General features: G+C 45.2%; 1 protein-coding gene across 1 annotated transcript in view; it reads left to right on the top strand.

The window, feature by feature from the left end:
• The window catches only part of CHM (CHM Rab escort protein), a 64,501-nt gene that overhangs the window by 19,608 nt on the left and 23,931 nt on the right, over positions 1-20,962 (top strand). The window contains exons 4-8 of the mRNA XM_081964117.1: positions 841-965; positions 4,258-4,651; positions 8,316-8,432; positions 9,855-9,975; positions 11,171-11,396. Coding sequence (XP_081820243.1) covers positions 841-965; positions 4,258-4,651; positions 8,316-8,432; positions 9,855-9,975; positions 11,171-11,396 — 983 coding nt within the window. The remainder of the gene's footprint in view (positions 1-840; positions 966-4,257; positions 4,652-8,315; positions 8,433-9,854; positions 9,976-11,170; positions 11,397-20,962) is intronic.

Below are 20,962 nucleotides of genomic sequence, written 5' to 3'. Positions count from 1 at the left end.
CTATTTGGGTGTTTTTTTTTTAATTCCAAAAATGAAGAAAATGACTGAAAATTCCAATAAGACTAGCGTGTCCTACATAGCCTTTAACCTTCTTCTTTTTTTAAAATGGTTCTTTTTTTAAAAAAAAATTAAGTCTTCATCCATATAATAATGGTCTCCCTGGTGTTGTAGGAATCATGAGCCAGTCAGAATTATCTATAGGTGTATTTGCTGTCTGCATTCTGTAACCCTGCACTTTGCAGAAGTTTTAAAAAGATTCAACTTGCTTTCCAAAAAAAACCCCTTTGCAATTCAAGAAGCCTCTAACAGCTTGATCTTATATACCAGCGATGGTTAACCTCTGGGGCACCGAGTGGAGAAACTAGAGGGCCCTAGAGCACCAGAATCTGGATGAGAGCAAGGGTCTGGTGCACATGCCCGCAACGGCCAGCTGCCCTTCCGGGTTCCATTGCGGGCATGTGCGCTGGCCAGCTGCTCTTTTCTGGGTTCTGGAGCGGGCATGTGCGCTGGCCTGCACACGCCAGAATCTGGAAGAGGGCAGCTGGCCAGTGCATATGTACACCTTAACAGCTTGCCGGCACACGTAGATGCCACGGATCCCGGAAGAGCATGGTGCGCATGCCCGCAGAGAGAGGGCTCTGCATGCCATCTCTGGCACGAGTGCCATAGGTTGGCCATCACGGTTATATACAATGGGGGGGCCAAGATTTTTATTCCTGCCATTTTTAAAAGTTGAAATGAAACTTAACAAACCCAAAACATTGCAGTGCTGTTTGGCACACACACACACCCCGGTGGTTTCTAATCTAAGTTTTATTTTGTTTGCTCTGCTATTACAAGGAACAGGCTGATCCGTGTGAGGAAAATACAGCTTGGCAAGACCTAATTCTTGAAAATGAGGAAGCCGTTCCTCTTCACAAGGAAGATCAAACCATCCAGAATGTAGAATATTTCTGCTACGTTAGGTGAGTACAAGATGTATGCATTTCATTTAATAGATATGTTTGCACATTCTACTAAGTCCTGTTTTTAAACCATCCCAGACAAACCTCTCCACCCCACCCTCCTAGGTGTCACCGTTCCAAATATCATCCAGAATTAAATCAGAGTCCAAGGCAGAGCTTTCCTCGAAGTTCAAATTTAATAAGAGAGACGTGTTGGTACATCTGTGGGAAACCCGAATCTGAAAGCTTCCTGGGGTTCCCACCCAGTTGAAAGTTCATGATCTTGTCCCCACGCCCACAAGTCCATCACATGGTCCAATCTTCCTCTGCCACACTGGCATTTCCACCCATCTAGTTCCGGTCAAGTGCAGAGGTGCGGAGACAAAGAATGACCTTGGGCTTCTAGAAAGGAATGTTTTATTTTGACAACAACACGTTCTTCAATTCTACTCCTTACTATTCTCCCTCCCAATTACCCCACTAATGAAACAGCATAGTAAAATAATAGAGAGTGTGGCAGGCCAAAGATCCTAAAAGGAATATGACTACAGGCCTGACAGCTAAGTCAAGCACATCCCTGATGTGGCTGTCAATTAAATCAAGTTTGACACCCCTGTTCTAGACTGTTCTTATAGCTCTGGATTGGTTATTGCATCTGCGCCAACTCTTTGCTTTAAATGTATTTTTTTAATGGAGCCCATTTAAAAAAGAAAAGCTGTTTTGAAACCAAACCCAAAACCCTGCACCTAATTTATGCTCCAGGAACAGTTTATTCGACGCCGTTCCGTTGGTTCACGTGCCTCAGCTCCTTTGCTTCTTAACTTGACTGAACTCCTATGAAGTTGCCATTAAACATTTATTTTGAAAGAATAAAACAGCTGGGTAGCGGCGGTAATAGAAACGTACAAAGCCGAACCCACGGCCACCAAATAAAACGCATCCATCAAAGGAAGAGAATACCATCCCTGCAACAAGTGGGGTAGAGAAAAAGAATGTTTTTTTTTTTAAAAAAATGGAAAACGAGTGAAAAATAAATAGTGAACACCTGTGCTGCATAAATTAACCAGCTGGTCGGCAGTTTTTCTTTTGACCTATCGGAAGGGTGACTGTGGCAAAGCATTAATAGGACACATTGGCTTTGAGAGATTCTTTTGTTGGGACCATTAATTAATGAGCGACACTAGATAATGTTCAGAATTTACACCACAATTGGTGCTGCAGATGTATCCCTTATTGTGAGATAGCATGGCCGAAAAAGGAGCGAGGGGGGGTTGGGAGATTCTCCCCCCCCCTAAGACCTGTACAAAGATTTAAATGTGAACATCCCCCCCTGCCCTGCTTCCGTTTTTATTGCCGCATCTATTCTGTTTGAAAATTATGTCCGTGGGTGAAAAAAAATATCCCGGGTGGTAATTATAAATTTCAGATTTCGTATGCCAGATTCAAGGGAGCGAGTTGCTTTTTAATTCCTTGTTGCGGGAATATGAGATGGAAGTTTCGACTTAGTTGGAGGCTGGCAGGGAGCGACTTTCACTTCTTTGCGGACAAAATGGATTGCGTTTACCCCAGTGGGAGTCCCGCAAGAACTCAACTGCACGTAGTCCTCAACGTACGACCACAGTCCCTCCCAAAATGTAGGCTGCTAAGTGAGATCTTTGTTCGGTGAATTTTGCCTCGTTCTTTACGATCTTTCTGCCCGCCGTTCCTAAGGGAGTCACCGCCGTCGTTCATTTAGTGGCACGGTTGTTAAGTGAATCTGGCTCCCCCGTTGACTTTGCCGGTCAGAAGGTCGTAAAAGGGGATCACGTGACCCCGGGATGCTGCAACCGTCATAAATATGAACCAGCGTCTGAATCACGCGACCACGGAGATGTGGTAACGATCATAATTGTGAACCATGGTCGTAGGTTGGTTACTTTTTTTCAGTGAAGCCACTAAGTGAATGGTTGTAAGTCAAGGACTACCCATGCTATGCCTACACACACACACACACACACACACACACACACACACACACGGGAAGTGGGAGAAAAATTACAATCCTGGCCCAATTCAGGTATGAAATGCCTCTATTTCCTTGGTATCATCCTTCATCTACTGTAGCTTTTGCCACTATTTAGGATGTGGCTTCTATAATAACATCCAGGCTTCCATGTTCAGATGATTATAACTCCAGCGAAAGTTGATCAAAGCGGAGAGGCAGAACTCTTCTTGTCCCAAAGGTGCTTTTTCCAAAAGGCAACTGACCATCCTTGGTTTTTGTTTTTTTTTAACCCCTGGAAAACATTTTGCTTCTCATGCCAGAAGCTATTTCAGTTCTGAAGAAGTTCGCTTCTTGGACGAGAAGCAAAATGTTTCCAAGGGGGAAAAAAACCCCAAGAAAGTCTAGTTCAGAGACTTGGAAAACTTGGAAAAAGTTCAGAGAAGAGCAAGTAGATGATCAAAGGCCTGGGGACTCCACCATGCAAAGAACGGCTGCAGGATCTGGGTTTGGCTGGTCTAAAGGAAAGAAGAATTAGGGGTGACATGATAGCAGTGTTCCAGTATTTGAGAGGCTGCCACAAAGAAGGGGAGGCGGTCCAGATTATCCTATAAAGCACCGGAGGGCAAGATAAGAAACAATGGTTGGAAACTAATCAAAGAGAGAAGCAACCTGGAAGCAAGGAGAAACTTCCTAACAGTGAGAATAATTAACCAGTGGAACAGCTTGCCTCCAGAAATCATGGCTGCTCCATCACTGGAGATTTTTAAGAAGAAACTGGAAAGTCAATTATTTGAAATAGTATAGGTTCTCCTGCTTGAGCAGGGGGCTGGACTAGAAGACCTCTAAGGTCCCTTCCAGCTCTATTTCTCTTTCTCTCTCTATTATTTCCTGTTCTATTATTTCCTATTCCATTCCATTCTATTCTCCTTTTGGGGAAAAAAAAACATCCTTGGGGCAACTGACCTGGATGGTTGAGAATCTCCATAGTTCTTGTTGCATTGAAGTTGGGGGAAGCTTCTTACCTACACTGGACCAGAGGTAGTATTTCTACTGGATCGGTTCACCCAAACCGGTAGCGGAAATTGTGGGCGTCCCCGCTGCCCCGCCCCAACTCTATGGCATCCCATTTAGTCCCTGTTTTGGCCAAAAGCGCATGTACGGAGGGCTGAGTGCACGCATGGAGGTGGCTGGATATGCACACACTCACATTTGTGAACCGGTAGGGAAGGTAAGTGAACACCAGCTCTGCACTGGAACATTGCAAATCAGGGTTGTTGGAGAACTGATTTTTCTTTCTCTCTTTGGCGGAAAACAAACCAACAAACCCAGCCAGGACTCAGCCGAAGATGTTGAAGAAGCTGGTGCGCTGCCAAGACCCTCCGCCTCAGCCACTTCCGCCTTTACTAAAGATTCAGAGGAAACCTCTGCGGTCACCGAGGTCGAGGACGGAGGCTTGTCTTCAGGCGGTGGGGCCAAAGGCGAAGAGATCCGCCCTCAGAGTGATGCAGGAAGCGATCCCCAAGCTACCAGTGACGAAGAGGACACAGGAAGGACTTCTCTGGAAGGGAAGTCCGCTGACAACATCATGCCTGATTCAGCCGCATTGGAAACCGGAGACCATAAATCTGAGCCAGTACCTGAAGCTGCAGCTGAACCAAGGAAAATCACCTATCCCCAAATTGTCAAAGAAGGCAGGCGGTTTAATATTGATTTAATCTCTAAGGTAAGGGACTTAACTCTATTTTTCTGTTTGTTTGTTTTTCTAAAAAAAAGTCACTTTTGTTTATTAATAATGCTGTTAGTTCTCAACCTCTGAACTACAATTGAGCCCCACATTTCTGTTGCTAAGCAAGGCATTTGTTAAGTGAGTTTTGCCCTGTTTTACGATCTTACCCCAGGTACTAAGTGAATCGCTGCAGTTTATTTGTTTGTTTGTCAAACATGTACGAGATAACAAATATAGGTAAAGGTTCCCCTTGTACGTATGTGCTAGTCGTTCCCGACTCTTAAGGGGCTGAGGGGCTCATCTCTGTTTCAAAGCCGAAGAGCCAATGCTGTCCGAAGACGTCTCCGTGGTCATGTGGCCAGCATCACTAGACGCTAAAGGCGCTAAGAATGCTGTTCCCTTCCCATCAAAGTGGTCCCTCTTTTTCTACTTGCATTTTTACGTGCTTTCGAACTGCTAGGTTGGCAGAAGCTGGGACAGGTAACGGGAGCTCACTCCGTTACGCGGCGCTAGGGATTCAAACCGCTGAACTGTCGACCTTCTGATCGACAAGCTCAACGTCTTAGCCACTGAGCCACATAAACATGAGCTACATAAACAGGAACAAAGGAGGAAAAAACAGATAAATGGGGACAGTAAGATAGGGTCAGTGGACACGCTGGTGCGCTTATGCATGCCCCCTTTACGGACCTCTTAGGAATGGGGTCAGGTCCACAGTAGACAGTTTGAGGTTGTATCTGTGAGGGTTTGAGGCTGTATCAACGGAGTCAGGTTGAGCATTCCAGGCGTTGACCACTCTGTGGCTGAAGTCGGATTTTCTGCAATCGAGTTTGGAGCGGTTTACCTTGAGTTTGTATCGATTGTTTGCCCGTGTATTATTGTGGTTGAAGCTGAAGAGGTTGTTGACGGGTAGGACGTTGTAGCATACAATTTTGTATACTATGCTGAGATCGAACCACAGGCGACACAGTTCCAGGTTGTCCAAGCCCAAAATTTCAAGCCTGGTGGCATAAGGTATTGTGAGCAGAGGAGTGGAGGACTCCTCTCGTGAAATACCTCTGGACCCGCTCAATCGTATTAATGGCCAATATTCAGCGTGGGTTCCCGGCGGACGAGCTGTACTCGGTTGTTAAGTTATTAAGTGAATCTGGCATTCCCATTGACTTTGCTCATCAGAAAGTCGCAAAAGGGGATCCCATGACCGTAGGGACACTGGAACCGTCGTAAATATGAGTCTGTTGCCGAGCGTCTGAATTTTGATCGTCTGACCATGGGGATGCTGCAATGGCCATAACTGCAAAAACTGGTCATAAGTTGCTTTGATTTAACCTCTCATCAAAGCAAACTGTTTTCTCAGAGCTCTCCATGGTCCTGTTTTTGGTCTGTTTTGCCATCCATGATCTTCTGCCCAACATCTGGACAAGGCACAGGGCTTGGATTTGGAGAGCGAATTCCTCTGCGCCTCTCTCTCTCTCTCTCTCTCTCTCTGGCCTTGCAAAGTCGTCTCCTTGTGATTCCGACGACTTTTGAGAATGATGGCATGTTGTAACTTAACATTCTCCAGTGGAGCATTGCCTTTTCGAAGTGAGGTCATCTATCTTGTGCGACGTTTCTTTTTTCTTTTTTACATTCACGTCCTTCCAAGAATGTATAATAAATTTGGAGCTTCTACAAAGCGAGCAAAGGTATTTAGGAGATTTAAGTTTTATGGTTTCAACTTGTAACCCTTGCATGTTTGCTGGGATATGGGAGAAGTGAAGGCAGGCATTCAGCTCGGAGTCCAAACACACAAAAAACAGGGAAGATGGAAGTAGAAAAGATATGTAGAATATGAGAAAGAAGATGAAAACCTCTGGAAGTCTTGTCAAATAGATTCTTCCAGAATATATAACGGTAAAGGTTCCCTTTACACATATGTGCTAGTCGTTCCCGACTCTAGGGGGTGGTGCTTATCAATATTCCAAAGCCAGCGCTGTCCAAAGACGTCTCCGTGGTCATGTGGCTGGCCCCCTCCTCCTCCTCCTCCTCCTCCTCCTCCTCCTCCTCCTCCTCCTCCTCCTCCTCCTCCTCTAGTCATTCCTGACTCTAGGGAGCGGTGTTCATCTCCATTTCAAAGTAGAAGATCCAGCACTGTCTGAAGACATCTCCGTGGTCATGTGGCCGGCATGATTAAACACCAAAGGTGCACGGAACGCTGTTACCTTCCCACCAAAGGTCGTCCCTATTTTTCTACTTGCATTTTTTACATGCTTTCAAACTGCTAGGTTGGCCAAAGCTAGGGCAAGTAACAGGAGCTCACTCCGTTACGCAGCACTAGGGATTCGAACTGCCGAACTGCCGACCTTTCTGATCGACAAGCTCTGCGTCTTAGCCACCGAGCCACCGTATCCTTCCAGAATATATAGCTAGATTTTTTTTTTATGATTTAAAGGTTTGAGCATCGTGAATACTTCCAATAAGAATCTTTTAAACTTTCTTCCAGATACTCTTTGATTTGAATAATGTCAAATACAGAGACTCCTTGTCTCAACAACAGTATATTTGGTCACTGTTTGAAGTTGCGTCATTGAAAAAAGTGACTTACGGCCATTTTTCGCAACTGACAACTGTTGCAGCCTCCCCGTGGTCGCATGATTCAAAATTCAGACGCTTGGCAACGGTCTCACATTTACGACGGTCCCCGGGGTCATGCAATCCCCTATTGGCAACCTTCTGAGAAACAAAGTCCACGGGGAAGCCTGTTTCACTTTACAGCCGTGTTACTCGCTTAACAACTGCAGTGGTTCCCTTAACCACTGGGGCAAGAAAAGTCGTAAAACGGGGCAAAACTCACTTAGCCACTGTTAATTTTGGACTCAGTTGTGGTCGTAAGTCAAGGACCACCTCTAGCTTCTTCGAATTCTAAGTGTCTTTCCAGTTTTTTTTCCTAGTGGGGTATTATTCCTTGGCAGAAACATATTACTTCGGTAATAATAATATTTGGTATGGATGCGGTGGCTCTTTTCCCCCTACTTTCATACTTGTGGGGATAGTAGGCTACTTACAAGGGACGCGGTGGCTCAGCGGCTATGTCGCTGAGCTTGTCGATCAGAAAAGTCGGCAGTTCGGCGGTTCGAATCCCTAGTGCCGTGTAATGGAGTGAGCTGCCGAGCTAGTCGTTCGAAAGCACGTAAAAATGCAAGTAGAAAAATAGGAATCACCTTTGGTGGGAAGGAAACAGCATTCTGTGCACCTTTGGCCTTGAGTCATGCCGGCCACATGACCACAGAGACATCTTCAGACAGTGCTGGCTCTTCGGCTTTGAAACGGAGATGAGCACCGCCCCCTAGAGTCGGGAACGACAGGCACATATGTGCAAGGGGAACCTTTACCTTTACCTAGTGTCCCTTCAGCCTTTGAGGTTATTTCCTCCAGCTGCCCAGGGCTGATTTGCTGCTGCTTTTCAAAATGTCATTATTTATTTTTAAGACTGTCCGCGTTCCGGTTTCCTCAGCGAGAAGAGCCACATGTAATTTACCAAAATGCCCAGCATTCTCGGCAGCGGGTTCCTTGCAAGCAATAACAGCAAGGAAGAAAAAAGTTTTATTTCAACGGCAGTCGTGTTTTCTTGGAAGGATGTGCATACATGTTCTCTTTTTTTCTCCCGCTCTCCCTCCTGCAGCTCCTCTATTCCCGAGGGTTGCTGATTGACCTCCTCATTAAGTCAAACGTCAGCCGATATGCCGAGTTCCAAAACGTCACCCGGATTCTTGCACTGAGGGATGGCAGAGTGGAACAGGTACGCGAATCAGCCAGATGACAACACTGAACTCGCGGCTCTTTGGAAAGCATTCCTTTTCACTGAGCTGTGGCGGCCCTGTTGTTTAAAGTGCAGTATTGCAGATTGACTCTGCCCACTGCCAAGAGTTCGATCCTGACCGGCTCAAGGTTGACTCAGCCTTCTATCCTTCCGAGTTAGGTAAAATGAGGACCCAGACTGTTGGGGCCAATGGGCTGACTCTGCGAACCGCTTAGAAAGGGCTGTAAAGCAATAAGAATTGCTTTACAGCCCTTTCTAAGCAAACTATTCTCCAAGGCACCTGAGGGTAGAACAAGAAGCAATGGGTGGAAACTAAACAAGGAGAGAAGCAACTTAGAACTGAGGAGAAATTTCCTGACAGAACAATTAATCAGTGGAACAGAAGTTGCCTCCAGAAGTTGTGAATGCCCCAACACTGGAAGTCTTTAAGAAGATGTTGGATAGCCATTTGTCTGGAACTGTATAGGGTTTCCTGCCTAGGCAGGGGGTTGGACTAGAAGACCTCCAAGGTCCCTTCCAACTCTACTATTGTATTATTATTGTATTATAAGAAGCGGTATATAATTCTTAAGTGCCATTGCTATTGCAATTTTCATGAATGTGGTGGTCCTGTTGATTCCTGCCTCTTACTTCCATCTATTCAGTATGTATTTTATATTTTATTTTATTATCTTATTATTTTATTGTCTTATTATTTTATTATCTTATTATTTTATTATTTTATTGTCTTATTATTTTATTATCTTATTATCTTATTTTATTATTTATTATTTTATTATTATATTATTATTTATTATTTTATTATTTTTGTTTTTATTTTTGTTTTTATTTTTGTTTTTATTTTATTTTATTATTTTATTTTATTATTTTATTATTTTTATTTTATTTGTATTTCTCATTTCTAAACCGCCCAACTCCCTCAAAGAGAGCCCCTGGGCTGCGTACAATATAATACAACCGATAAATAAAGCAATGTATAAAAATTAACATTAAAAGTACAAATTAAATTAGGATTTTTTTTAAAAAAAATTATAGAACCATGACAATTAAAAATAAAAAAAGGAGGGAAAATCTTAAAGGCCATTTAATGTTGGGGCAGGTGGGACTCTCAAGGGAGTAGTGAGCACCACGGTTGTGAGTTCCTCTTTGCAAAGATACTATCGTTTGTATCTCTTTGCTTGAGACAAATGGAAAAAGGTAACAGGTAAAGGTTTCCCTTGCACATATGTGCTAAGTTGGCAGAAGTCGGGATAAGTAACAGGAGCTCACTCCATTACACGGCGCTAGGGATTCGAACCATCGAACTGCCCACCTTGCTGATCGACAAGCTCAGCATCTTAGCCACTGATCCACCGCGTCCCTATGTGGTAAAGGGAGGATGACCCAAAACTCTTGTTTCAGGTTCCATGTTCCAGAGCGGACATTTTCAACAGCAAACAGCTGACGATGGTGGAAAAACGAATGCTGATGAGATTTCTGACCTTTTGCCTGGATTTTGAACAGCGCCCTGATGAATACCAAGGTGGGTACCTTTTCCCCCGAGTGGTGAAATCCTCTGTCTCCTTATTTTTCAATGAATGGAACCTCTCTGAGGTGAAGCTTGTGGGACAGAGGCGCTATGGGCCATTGCCAAGAGCCAAGGAGTGGGGGGGGGCGTGTCAGCTGCGGAGAATAGTCAGAGGAGAATCGCCCGAGGAGGAACGCTGGGGGAGAAGGAGGGGCGGCTGATGGTAGGAGACGAAAGGTCCCATTCCACTCTCTGAAAACTAAAACTAAATTAATCAGTGGAACAGAAATTGCCTCCAGAAGCTGTGAATGCCCCAACACTAGAAGTCTTTAAGATGATGTTGGATAGCCATTTGTCTGAAACGGTATAGGGTTTCCTGCCTAGGCAGGGGGTTGGACTAGAAGACCTCCAAGGTCCCTTCCAACTCTGCTGTTGTATATTATTGTATTAAAACCTCATGGCCCTATTTTCCATGGGAGCATCTCAGGAAGGGCCAGGCGGCTGGAGTTCCCAGGTGGTTGAACATTGTTGGGTTTTTGGGGTGGAGACATTCAGACCATCCAGATAGGTCAGAACCTATAGGAGGAGACCTATAGACAACTCTGTGCTCGGTCTGGACCTTGGTGTTCATGATGCCCACGTTGGCCAGCCCTAGATCTGAAAGTGATGATCTGGGAACCTTGGAATAAGATAACACAGAATGGTCGCTAATCGGTCGGTCGTAAGTAAAGGACTACTTGTAACTGAGCACCTTGTGTTTTCTTGATATATATAAAGATGGTCATGCTGAAATCCTCTTCTCTTCTCTCTTCCTTCCCTTCCCTCTTCTCCTCTCCCCTCCCCTCTTCTTTTCCTCTCCTCCCCTCTCCTTTCCTCTCCCCTTCCCCTTCCCCCTCTCCTCTCCTCCCCTGCCCTTCCCTTCCCTTCTCCTGTCCTCCCCTTCCCCTGCCCTCTCCCCCTTTTCTCCTCTCCTCTTCCCTCCCCCCTCTCCTCTCCTCTCCTCTCCTCCCCTGCCCTCTCCCCTTCTCTCATCTCCCCTTCCCTCCCTTTCTCCTGTCCTCCCCTTTCACTGCACTCTCCCCCTTCTCTCCCCTGCCCTCCCCCCTTCCCCTGCCCTCTTCCCCTTCTCTCCTCTCCCCTTCCCTCCCCTCTCTCCTCCCTTGCCCTCTCCCCTCCCCCTCTTCTCCTCTCTTCTCTTCTCCTGAGACAGCTCAGAAGGATCGCAAGTTTGCAGACTATTTGAAAACCCAGAAGTTAACTCCCAACCTGCAGCATTTCATTCTGCATTCCATTGCGATGGTCTCGGAGGCCGATTGCTGCACCCTAGATGGGCTGAAGGCCACTCAAAAATTTCTGCAGTGCCTGGGGCGCTACGGCAATACCCCCTTCTTGTTTCCTTTGTACGGCCAAGGGGAAATCCCTCAGTGTTTTTGTCGGTAAGTGTATTTCCTCTCTCCCTCTCCCTCTCCCTCCCTCCCTCCCTCCCTCTTTTTTTAGGCCCTCTAGTTCGTTTTTTAAAAACTGTCTTTCTCGTTTTCCTTTTGACGTATCTTTAAGCGTTTGAGTTGGAAAACATGCACCTGCTGTTTAAGCAAATATGGCTCATAGGCCTTCTGTTGCTTTGGACTTGGATGGACATAAGTCAAGAAAGTGACTCTTAGTTGGGGACCGTTGCAGCATTCCTATAGTCACGTGATCAAACTTTGGGCACTTGGCAACTGGCATGTACTTATGACAGTTGTATGGTCATGTGATCACCATTGGTAACTTTCCCAGCTGGTAAGCAAAGTCAACGGAGGATTTGCTTAATGACCGTACGACTGTCTTAACAGTTGCAGCAATTCTCTTAGCAGTGGTGGCACACATCATTAAGTGGGGCACAACTCACTTAACAACTGTCTTGCTTAACAACAAGAGGTTCGGTCTGAATTATGGTCCTTAGTAGAGAACTAACTACATATTTGTGTCTAATACTCTCTTACTGCATATTCATCAACTTATACACCAGTATGTCTTTCTTTCAAGATTCCCTCCGCTTTACAATTCATCCTTCTACAGGCAGTCCTCAACTTACAACAGTTCGTTTAGTGTCCGCTCGAACTTACAACGGCACTGAAAAAGTGACTTATGACCATTTTTCACACATACGACTTCTCCGGCATCCCCATGGTCATGTGATCAAAATTCAGACGCCTGGCCACCGACTCATATTTATGACGGTTGCAGCATCGTGTGATCCCCTTTGGCGACCTTCTGACCAGTGAAGTCCCCGGGGAAGCCAGATTCACTTAACAACCGTGTCACTAACTTAACGTCTGCAGTGATTCACTTAACAACGGTGGCAAGAAAGGTTGTAATATCAGGTTGTAAAAACTCAAGTTAACGAATGGTTTTTTGCTTAGCGACAGAAATTTTGGGCTCAATTGTTGTCGCGCGTCGAGGACTACGTATGGGCTGGGGGTTGGACTAGATTAGGGGTCACCAACCTTTCGGACCTCAGGAACCACTAAATTCATAATTTTAAATCTTGTAGACCACTAATACAATCTCCCCAATGACTGGCTGGGTGGGTGTGGCTAGGTTGTGATATGACTAGGAGGGTGTGGCCAACTCGATGTCACTCACGTCAGGGGGCGCCTCACCAGCTTCCACTCGCCCCTCCCTTGCCAGCCACTCCTCGCCCACCTGCCTGGGCTCCTTAGGGCCCCAACAGGAAGAGTTGTTAGAGCTAAGCAGCCACCAGGAGAAAGAGTTGGCAAAACAGCTCAGTTCAAATTGGATCTGATCGAGAAGGAGGCTCAGCAGAAGCACCTCACTGAGGACTACGAGCATAGGCTTTCCAAGCAGAGGGAAGAGCTGCGGGAGTGCAAGGCCAGGTACCGGCGCCTGGAGGCTCAGCGGGCTGAGATGGTCAGCCAATTCCAGGCCATGATGCAATCCCACTGGAACGAGGCCCTCCGGCTCTTCACCACCAGCACTGCTTCCCTCTAGCCTTCGCCCAAAGCCCCACACCAGAAAGCTGAAGCAGACCCCAATTCGGAATTTCTGCCCCCCTGAAAGAGCCTGAAGGGGGAGACTCTCTGCAGCAACACAAACGTTCATTGCACATAGTTTGAGGAGCCCTGATTTCGTGCAATATAAAAAAATGTAAATAAGTTTTCTACAGACCAGCGGTTGGTGACCGCTGGACTAGATGATCTACAAGTTCCTTTCCAACTGTTCATCTGTATCTGACTTCCTCTATCCTGGTATGTGTGTCCCAGCTGCGCCTGGCCTGCAAGATTCCCAGGAAGAGCGTTCAACCGGTCTAGCAAGTGGCAACAACTCTGACTATACATCACGGCCTACAAATTTTTTTATCGGCGGGTGATCAGGATAAGGTGTCACTTGCCCTGTGATTTCTAACCGCCTCTTCATATTCTCTGTTAATGTAACCCTCTTAAGCGTTCCTTGCACTCCGTTATCCTGTGTCTTCTCATCAAGGCTACCGTTATAAACGGCATGCATGCATATTTATGTGAATGATTCAAAGACATTTGTAAGTCATATGCATTCCGAATGAGCTGGGCATCAACTCTGCAACATTGCGAGCCAACCCAACTTCTTCTTCTATTTCTATTATTATTACTATTATTATATACTTTATTCATTAAGCATGAAACTCAGCCAACTGAACATTCAAAAATGCATTACAAATACCAGTGACTGGTGCTAATGGTTGATACGGTTTGCTGCCAGTTTGCTCCTAGGTATCAACCAAGTACCTTCTTAAAATATAAGATGTTGTGAGTAGCGCAGTTTTTGGCAGTTCCGCTGGTGTTATTGCAGGAAGCTGCAATTTGTGGATGTATCTTGTAAAATTCTTGGACATGGTGCCAAGTGCCCCGATGACAATGGGTATCACTGTTACATGCTTCATCCATAGCCATGTAGTTTCGATGGCCAGGTCGCAATATTTCATTATTTTTTCTAGTTCTTTTTCTTCGACTCTGGCATCTCCAGGAACAGCGATATCAATAAACTAACTATACACTTCAGCCCTCTTCAACCGTGGTATCTGGCGTGTTGTGCTCCAAATGACGATCCATTTGTATTCGAAAGTCCCACAAGATCTTCACCTTTTCATTTTTGATAACTTTTTCCACTTTATGTTCCCATGACTTTCTGGATACAGGTAAATCATATTTTTTACATAATGACCAGTGGATTAATTGAGCAACTCGGTCATGTCTAGCTTTGTAATCAGTTTGTGCAATTTTGCTGCATTCACATATTAAATGTGTTTCAACTTTGTTATTGCAAAGTCGGCAGTTTGGGTTGTCAGTGGATTTTTGTATCTTCGCTTTCGTGGCTTTAGTTTGTAGTGCTTGTTCTTGAGCAGCCAGTATTAAACCTTCCGTTTCTTTCTTGATGGTTCCCATCTTAAGCCATGTCCATTATTCTTGTTGTTGTTGTTGTTGTTGTTGTTGTTGTTGTTATGTTAATCTTTGGTGAGATTCACAGCCTTTGGGGCTGGTTGGTAGCCTAACAGCTGGAGTCCTAACCAAGGACCTAGGAACTGTTAAGGTAACATCGGAGGATATAAGTTGTTGCAAGTAGGGTGTTTTTTTGTAGAGTCAGAATGTTCAAGTCAGGTAAATTTAGAATTTCCAAATAGCGAGGTAGCCCTTTAGGTATGGCTCCAAGGGCTCCAATTACAATTGGGACAACACGTGATTTCTTTTTCCACAGTCGCTCAACCTCAAATTGCAAATCCTGGTATTTTGTGATTTTATTATTTTATTTATTTTATATTATTATTATTAGGTTAATCATTGGTGAGATTCACAGCTTTTGGGGCTGGTTGGTAACTCAACAGCTCGAGTCCTAACCAAGGACCTAGGAACTGTTAAGGTAACGTCGGTGGATATAAGTTGTTATAAGTTGATATAAGTTGTTGTTGTTATTATTATTATTATTATTATTTGCACAGTCAGCCAGATGTTCAGTCTGGGTTTGGCATTTTTGCCTACCTATCGAGTCCTTACCAAGGACCTGGGATGGGCAAATCTACCGGTTTGACGGTGTTACAAATATTGTTGCAGGATGGAAACAATTCTGAGTAAAACCGCCTTCTGCAGTTGACTGATGGCAAATTTGTCAATGCCCAGGGCGTTCAAGTGGCGCTCCAGTTGTTTTGGGACTGCACCAAAGACGCCTATGACTATTGGTACTACCCTTGCTTGCCTTTGCCATAATCGTTCTATTCCTATTTGTAGGTCTTCGTATTTTGTTATCTTCTCCAGTTCTTTCTCTTCTCTTCTGCTGTCTCCAGGCACTGCCACATCCACTAGCCAGACTTTTTTTGTCTTTCTTACCGACAACTGTTAAGTCCGGGGTGTTATGTGGCAGGTGCCTTTTCTGTCTGGATTCTGAAGTCCCAGAGCAATTTAACTTCTTCATTTTCTATAACTTTCTCTATTTTATGGTCTCACCAGTTCTTGCTTACAGGCAAATGATATTTCTTGCAGATCTTCCAAAGCACCATTGTTGCTACTTTGTCATGCCGCTGCTTGTAGTCAGTTTGTGCAATCTTCTTGCTATCATCGTCATCATCATCATCATTATTACTATTATGGGTTTCTTTTCCGTAACTGAGTGAATTGGAACCTCGGATTCCTTTCCTTTGATGGAAGGAGTCTCCCTTCCGTGGAGGATGGAAACTTCTGACAACTTTTATGATGGGGTTTCAAAAATACATCTGGCAATAAAAATGAAAGCATTCCATTGTTCCAAAAGAAGGGCAATCGGCTAGTTTTCTTCCTGGAGGGTGTTTTTCTTCCCTCCCCTCCTCTTGGTCTCCAAAAACCACACAAAGAGATACTTAGATTTTTCTAGAGTACGAGATGGACTTGATGTTTAGAGAAAAATCTTTGAATCACTGTCTGTCATGGAACTATTCTAAAGAATAATAACACAATGCTGAGTCACAAAGTTTAGCCTGAGCACAGTAAGATCCAGATAGTTGTTTGATTAGAAGCTCAGGATTGAACGGTTGGCGTCCTTGGTGCTCTCTGAGCTTGGTTGTTTCATGAAGATGTTTCATTACCCAACTAAGGAACATCATCAGAGCGAAGAAGGTAGGGCAGTTGCAGGGAGGAGAAGGAGGACTGTGGGGTCCTTGGTTCTCTCTGAGCTTGGTTGTATTCTTGCGGATATTTCATTACCCAAACTGGGCAACATCATCAGTGCTAGAAAGGAGTGGGAGAGGAAGAGGAGGAGCAAGACTGTGGGGTCCTTAGTGCTTTCTGAGCTTGGTTGATTTCTTGCAGACATTTCATGATCCAACTAGGGAACATCATCAGTGCTAGAAAGGAGTGGGGTTTGTGGAGTGGAGGAGGCGGAGAAGGGGAGGAGGGGGGAAGAAGGAAGAGGAGGACTTTGGGGTCCTTGCTCCTCCCTTAGCTTGGTTGATTTCTTGTAGACATTTCATGATCCAACTAGGGAACATCATCAATACTAGAAAGGAGTGGGGTTTGTGGAGTGGAGGAAGAGGTGGAGAAGGGGAGGACAAGGAGGACTTTGGGGTCCTTGCTGCTCTCCGAGGTTGGTTATTTGCTAGCAGACATTTCATAATCCAACTAGAGAACATCATCAGTGCTATCACCATCTGGATGACTGAGAATCTTTACAGACGCCCAACAAATGTACATTAAGTGATGCCCAATTCTCTGTTTCCTAAAGGGGAAGCCACAGTTTGTATGGTAAAAGGTTCCCCTCACTCATGCGTGCTGGTCGTTCCAGACTCCAGAGGGCAGTGCTCATCTCCGTTTCAAAGCCGAAGGGCCAGCGCTGTCCGAAGTCGTCTCCGTGGTCATGTGGCCGGCATGACTCAACACCGAAGGTGCATGGAACATTGTTATCTTCCCACCAAAGGTGGTTCCTATTTTTCTACTTGCATTTTTAGGTGCTTTCGAACTGCTAGGTTGGCAGAAGCTGGGATAAGTAACGGGAGCTCACTCGTGGCGCTAGGGATTCGAACCTCTGAACTGCCAACCTTTCTGATCAACAAGCTCAGCGTCTTAGCCACTGAGCCACCGCGTGTATGGCGTGTTAAGGTTAAGGAGTGGGAAATTTTGCTGGATCCAGTTTGATGCGGATAATCCCAGATAGCATTGAGCTTTTGCCAAGACTAAGGGCTAAAAAGGTTTTCCTGATATTTGCTTCTTACTTTTCTTTGGCTCCAGTGTAGAAGATGGCAACTTTTTAATTGTTCGATTCCTGTACGTAACTCAGGCCTAAAAGAAAGCTGGTGAAAAGTATAAAATCTTAACTAACTTGGTTTCTTAGTAAATAAACAAATCCTTTAATTTAACCTTCTGCAGCCATGCTGGACCTCTTTCCCATTACCCCAGACAATCCTGGCGCTGCCACCTCACATTTTGAAGACCCAAAGTTCATATAAGGCTGATTTAATCACGGGTGCGCATGTTTTAATGCGCGGGTTCTCTCCGTCTGCAAACCCAAGACCTCTCTGTCTCCCAGATCCTTGACTTTACAAGATACGCAGAGGTGTTAATTGGCAATTTAATAATAAATGACACCCAATTCCAAGCATGATGAAAACCGCTATCACCAGTTTTAAAGAGCCGATTTGCATTCTGTGCCTGCCTCTCGCACGGAAGGTAGAAGGAAGAGAACAGGAGCTCTGCGTTGAGTTGCAGAAAGAAGCGTCTTAGTTGGTGGGAAATCAGCGGCTGGGACCATGATGGCAAACCTATGGCATGCGTGCCCAAAGTGGGGCACGGAGCCATGTTGCCTGGCACGCCCAGCCTCGCCCGTTCCTTTTCTGGGTTTCTGGCGTGCACGATCAGCTAGGATTTGTGCGTGCGGCAATGCTGAAAACCGGAAGAACTGGTCTTCCTTTTTCCAGCTTGAGCATGCATGGGCATGCGCAGCAGTAAGCAGAAGACTGCCATGCGTGCCGGAGACTGGAAGTTCATTTTCCGGCACGCGCATGCCCCCTGGGCAGCTCCTCTTCCTGGTTGCGGCCCAGAGGAACACGCATGCGTGAAGTGTTCCTTTTTCGGCACTTGGTTTTCCCCGTTGGTGAAGTGCTCCCCCTTTGGGACTCATTGTCCTGTCCACATGCGTGCCCTCCCTTTTCGGCACTCGGTGCCCAAAAGGATCGCCATCACTGGGCTAGGATATCGACGCGAAATGGAACAAACTGAATTCAAAGCAGCTTCTGAAATCACCACTACAGAGGTCCTCCACTTATAACCACAGTCGGGACAGGAGCCTCTGGTTGCCATGCGCCCTCCTTTTGATCACGTCACGTGTTTGTGACAGATGTTAAGTGCAGGGACTGGTTGTAAGTCACAGTAAAATGGGCAGAATTTGCTTAACGCTTAACAAATTTCTCGCTCCATTGCTGTCGTAAATCGAGAACCACCTTTCTGCAGTTAGTTAGTTTCCTTTTTTTTTTTTTACTTTGCATCTATTTCATTTTTTAAATTATTATTATTCTTGGTAGCAGAACTTTTAACCATAGCAATGAAATTGTTTTGATTGAACCTCTTTCTGGAGTGAGTTTTGCATTCTCAGGATGTCTGTTAAAAGTATGAAAAGCATGACCGCACTTGTGTTTGGTGGAGGAGTGTGTTTTTACCTTCCTTCCTCCCTCCCTCCCTCCCTCCTTCTTTTCTTCCTTCCTTCCCTCTCTCCCTCTCTCCTTCTTTTCTTCCTTCCTCCCTCCCTTCTTCCTTCCTTCCTTCCTTCCTCTCTCCTTCCCTCTTCACTCCCTCCCTCCTTTTCTTCCTTCCTTCCCTCCCTCTCTGCCTATCTCCTTCCTTCCTTCCCTCCCTCCCCATTTTCTCTTCCCCTCCCTTTCTCCTTCTTTTCTTCCTTCCTTCCCTCTCTGCCTCTCTCCTTCTTTCCTTCCTTCCTCTCTCCCTCCCTTCTTCCTTCCCTCCCTCCCCACTCCCTCTTCCCCTCCCTCCTTCTTTTCTTCCTTCCCTCCCTTTCTCCTTCCTTCCTTCCTTCCTTCCTTCCTTCCTTCCTTCCTTCCTTCCTTCCTTCCTTCCAATCTTACTTTGGGACAAATATCAGTGAAGTGAGACAATCCATCACGTCTGAGACCTGCTGTCCAGTGATGGATGGATAGATTGGTAAAGTAACTCAATAATCTTCCCTTTTTTTCTCTCGGTTATTCACAGATCAGTGAGCGCTGTCGTTAATAAAGCTATGGAATGCTTTTGTTGTCCTTGCCCGTATTATTTCTCAAGTTTTGACAGGACAGGCCTTTTAATTTGAAAATAACCTTTGTGTTGAAACATGCCTCCTAAGCACACAAAGGCCTTTGTGAGAGTTCTACTTCACAATCCGTTGGGAGGAAACACTTTCTCGGAAAAGACCGTTCAGAATACTTGGAGATGTTGTTGTTGTTGTTGTTGTTGTTAAATAGTCAGTTGCTGTATACAGGCAGTCCTCGACTTACCCCAGTTTGCTTAGTGACTGTTTGACATTAACAGCAGCCCTGAAAAAAGTGACTTATGACCGTTTTTCACACTTGTGACTGTGGCCATATCCCCGTGGCGATCAAAATTCAGACGCCGGGCAGTTGACTCACATTTATGACTGTGGCAATGTCCGCAGGGTCATGTGACTTCCTTTTGCGACCTTCTAACACGCCAAACCCAAAGCCAGATTCACTTAGCAACCATGTTTCTAACTTAAGGACGGCAGTGATTCAACAAATGGGCAAGAATGGTCGTAAAATGACGCACAGCATAGTTAATAAGTGTCTCGTTTAGCAACGGAAATTTTGAGCTCAATTGTGGTTGTGTTTAAGATATTACAAGATGATTAAATCCATCTCCTGGTCCAGGGATCTCTTGATTTTTGGTGGGTTTTTTAATATATATATTCTCTTAACACCCAATTAGATCAGATACTCAGAGGCTTCTGGAGGAGCAATTCTGCTCAGGTTCCTCCTAGGACAGCGGATGGCTAAGAAAGCCAGCATGGTGTAGTCTTTGGGAGCATTCACACAACACATTAAGCCAAAGAATCACCTTGTTTTGTAAACCATGTTGGATAAGTTATTGTAGTTTATGAAGCCATCCATGCCTTTCTCCTTCAGCTAAGCAAAACATTGTGTAGCACCAATCGGATCAGGCTCAAGTTTGACTCAGCCTTCCATCCTTCCGAGGTCGGTAAAATAAGGAACCACATTATCTGGGGCAACAGTAAACCACTTAGAGGGGGCTGTAAAGCACTGAGAAGCAATATATAGGTCTAAGTGCTATTGCCTCCCTGCCTCCCTTGGCTCTCCTTCCTTCCTTCCTTCCTTCCTTCCTTCCTTCCTTCCTTCCTTCCTTCCTTCCTTCCTTCCTTCCTTCCTTCTATCCTCCCTCCCTCCCTCCCTCCCTCCTGGCCTTCCTTGTCTCTCCTGCCTTCCTTGTCTCTCCTTCCTTCCTTCCTTCCTTCCTTCCTTCCTTCCTTCCTTCCTTCTTTCCTTCCCTCCCTCCCTCCCTCCTGGCCTTCCTTGTCTCTCCTTCCTTCCTCCCTCCCTAAATACGAGTCAGTCAGAATTTTGATCCCATGACCACGAGGTGGTAACTGTGAAAAACAGTTAGAAGTCACATTTTTCAGTGCAAGGATGTGTGGGGGTTGCGAGGCCTGGCTGCAACTGCCCGAAGGTAAGTAGTAGGGCAGCTTCACCCCCTCCCTCCTCAACCTAGCTTAATTTTTACCTGGAGTTGGCGGTGTCTTAATTAGGCTTTATTTTGGGGGTAAGACTTATATTGGCACAAGTGTAAAACTCAAGATGGAATGGAATGGAATAGGGTCGGATAAGATAGAATAGAATAGATATTAGAATGAAAGAATGGAACGGAATGGAATAGAATAAAATAGAACAGATATTAGAATGAAAGAATAGAATAGAATGGAATAGATATTAGAATGAAAGAATGGAATAGAATAGATATTAGAACAAAAGAATATAAAAGAATAGAAT

Source organism: Natrix helvetica (genome assembly GCF_964273705.1).
Source record: "Natrix helvetica genome assembly, chromosome: 11".
NCBI classification, from domain to species: Eukaryota; Metazoa; Chordata; class Lepidosauria; order Squamata; family Natricidae; genus Natrix; species Natrix helvetica.
Note: the sequence above shows the minus strand (reverse complement) of the source record. Positions and strands in the feature narration are given on the sequence as shown.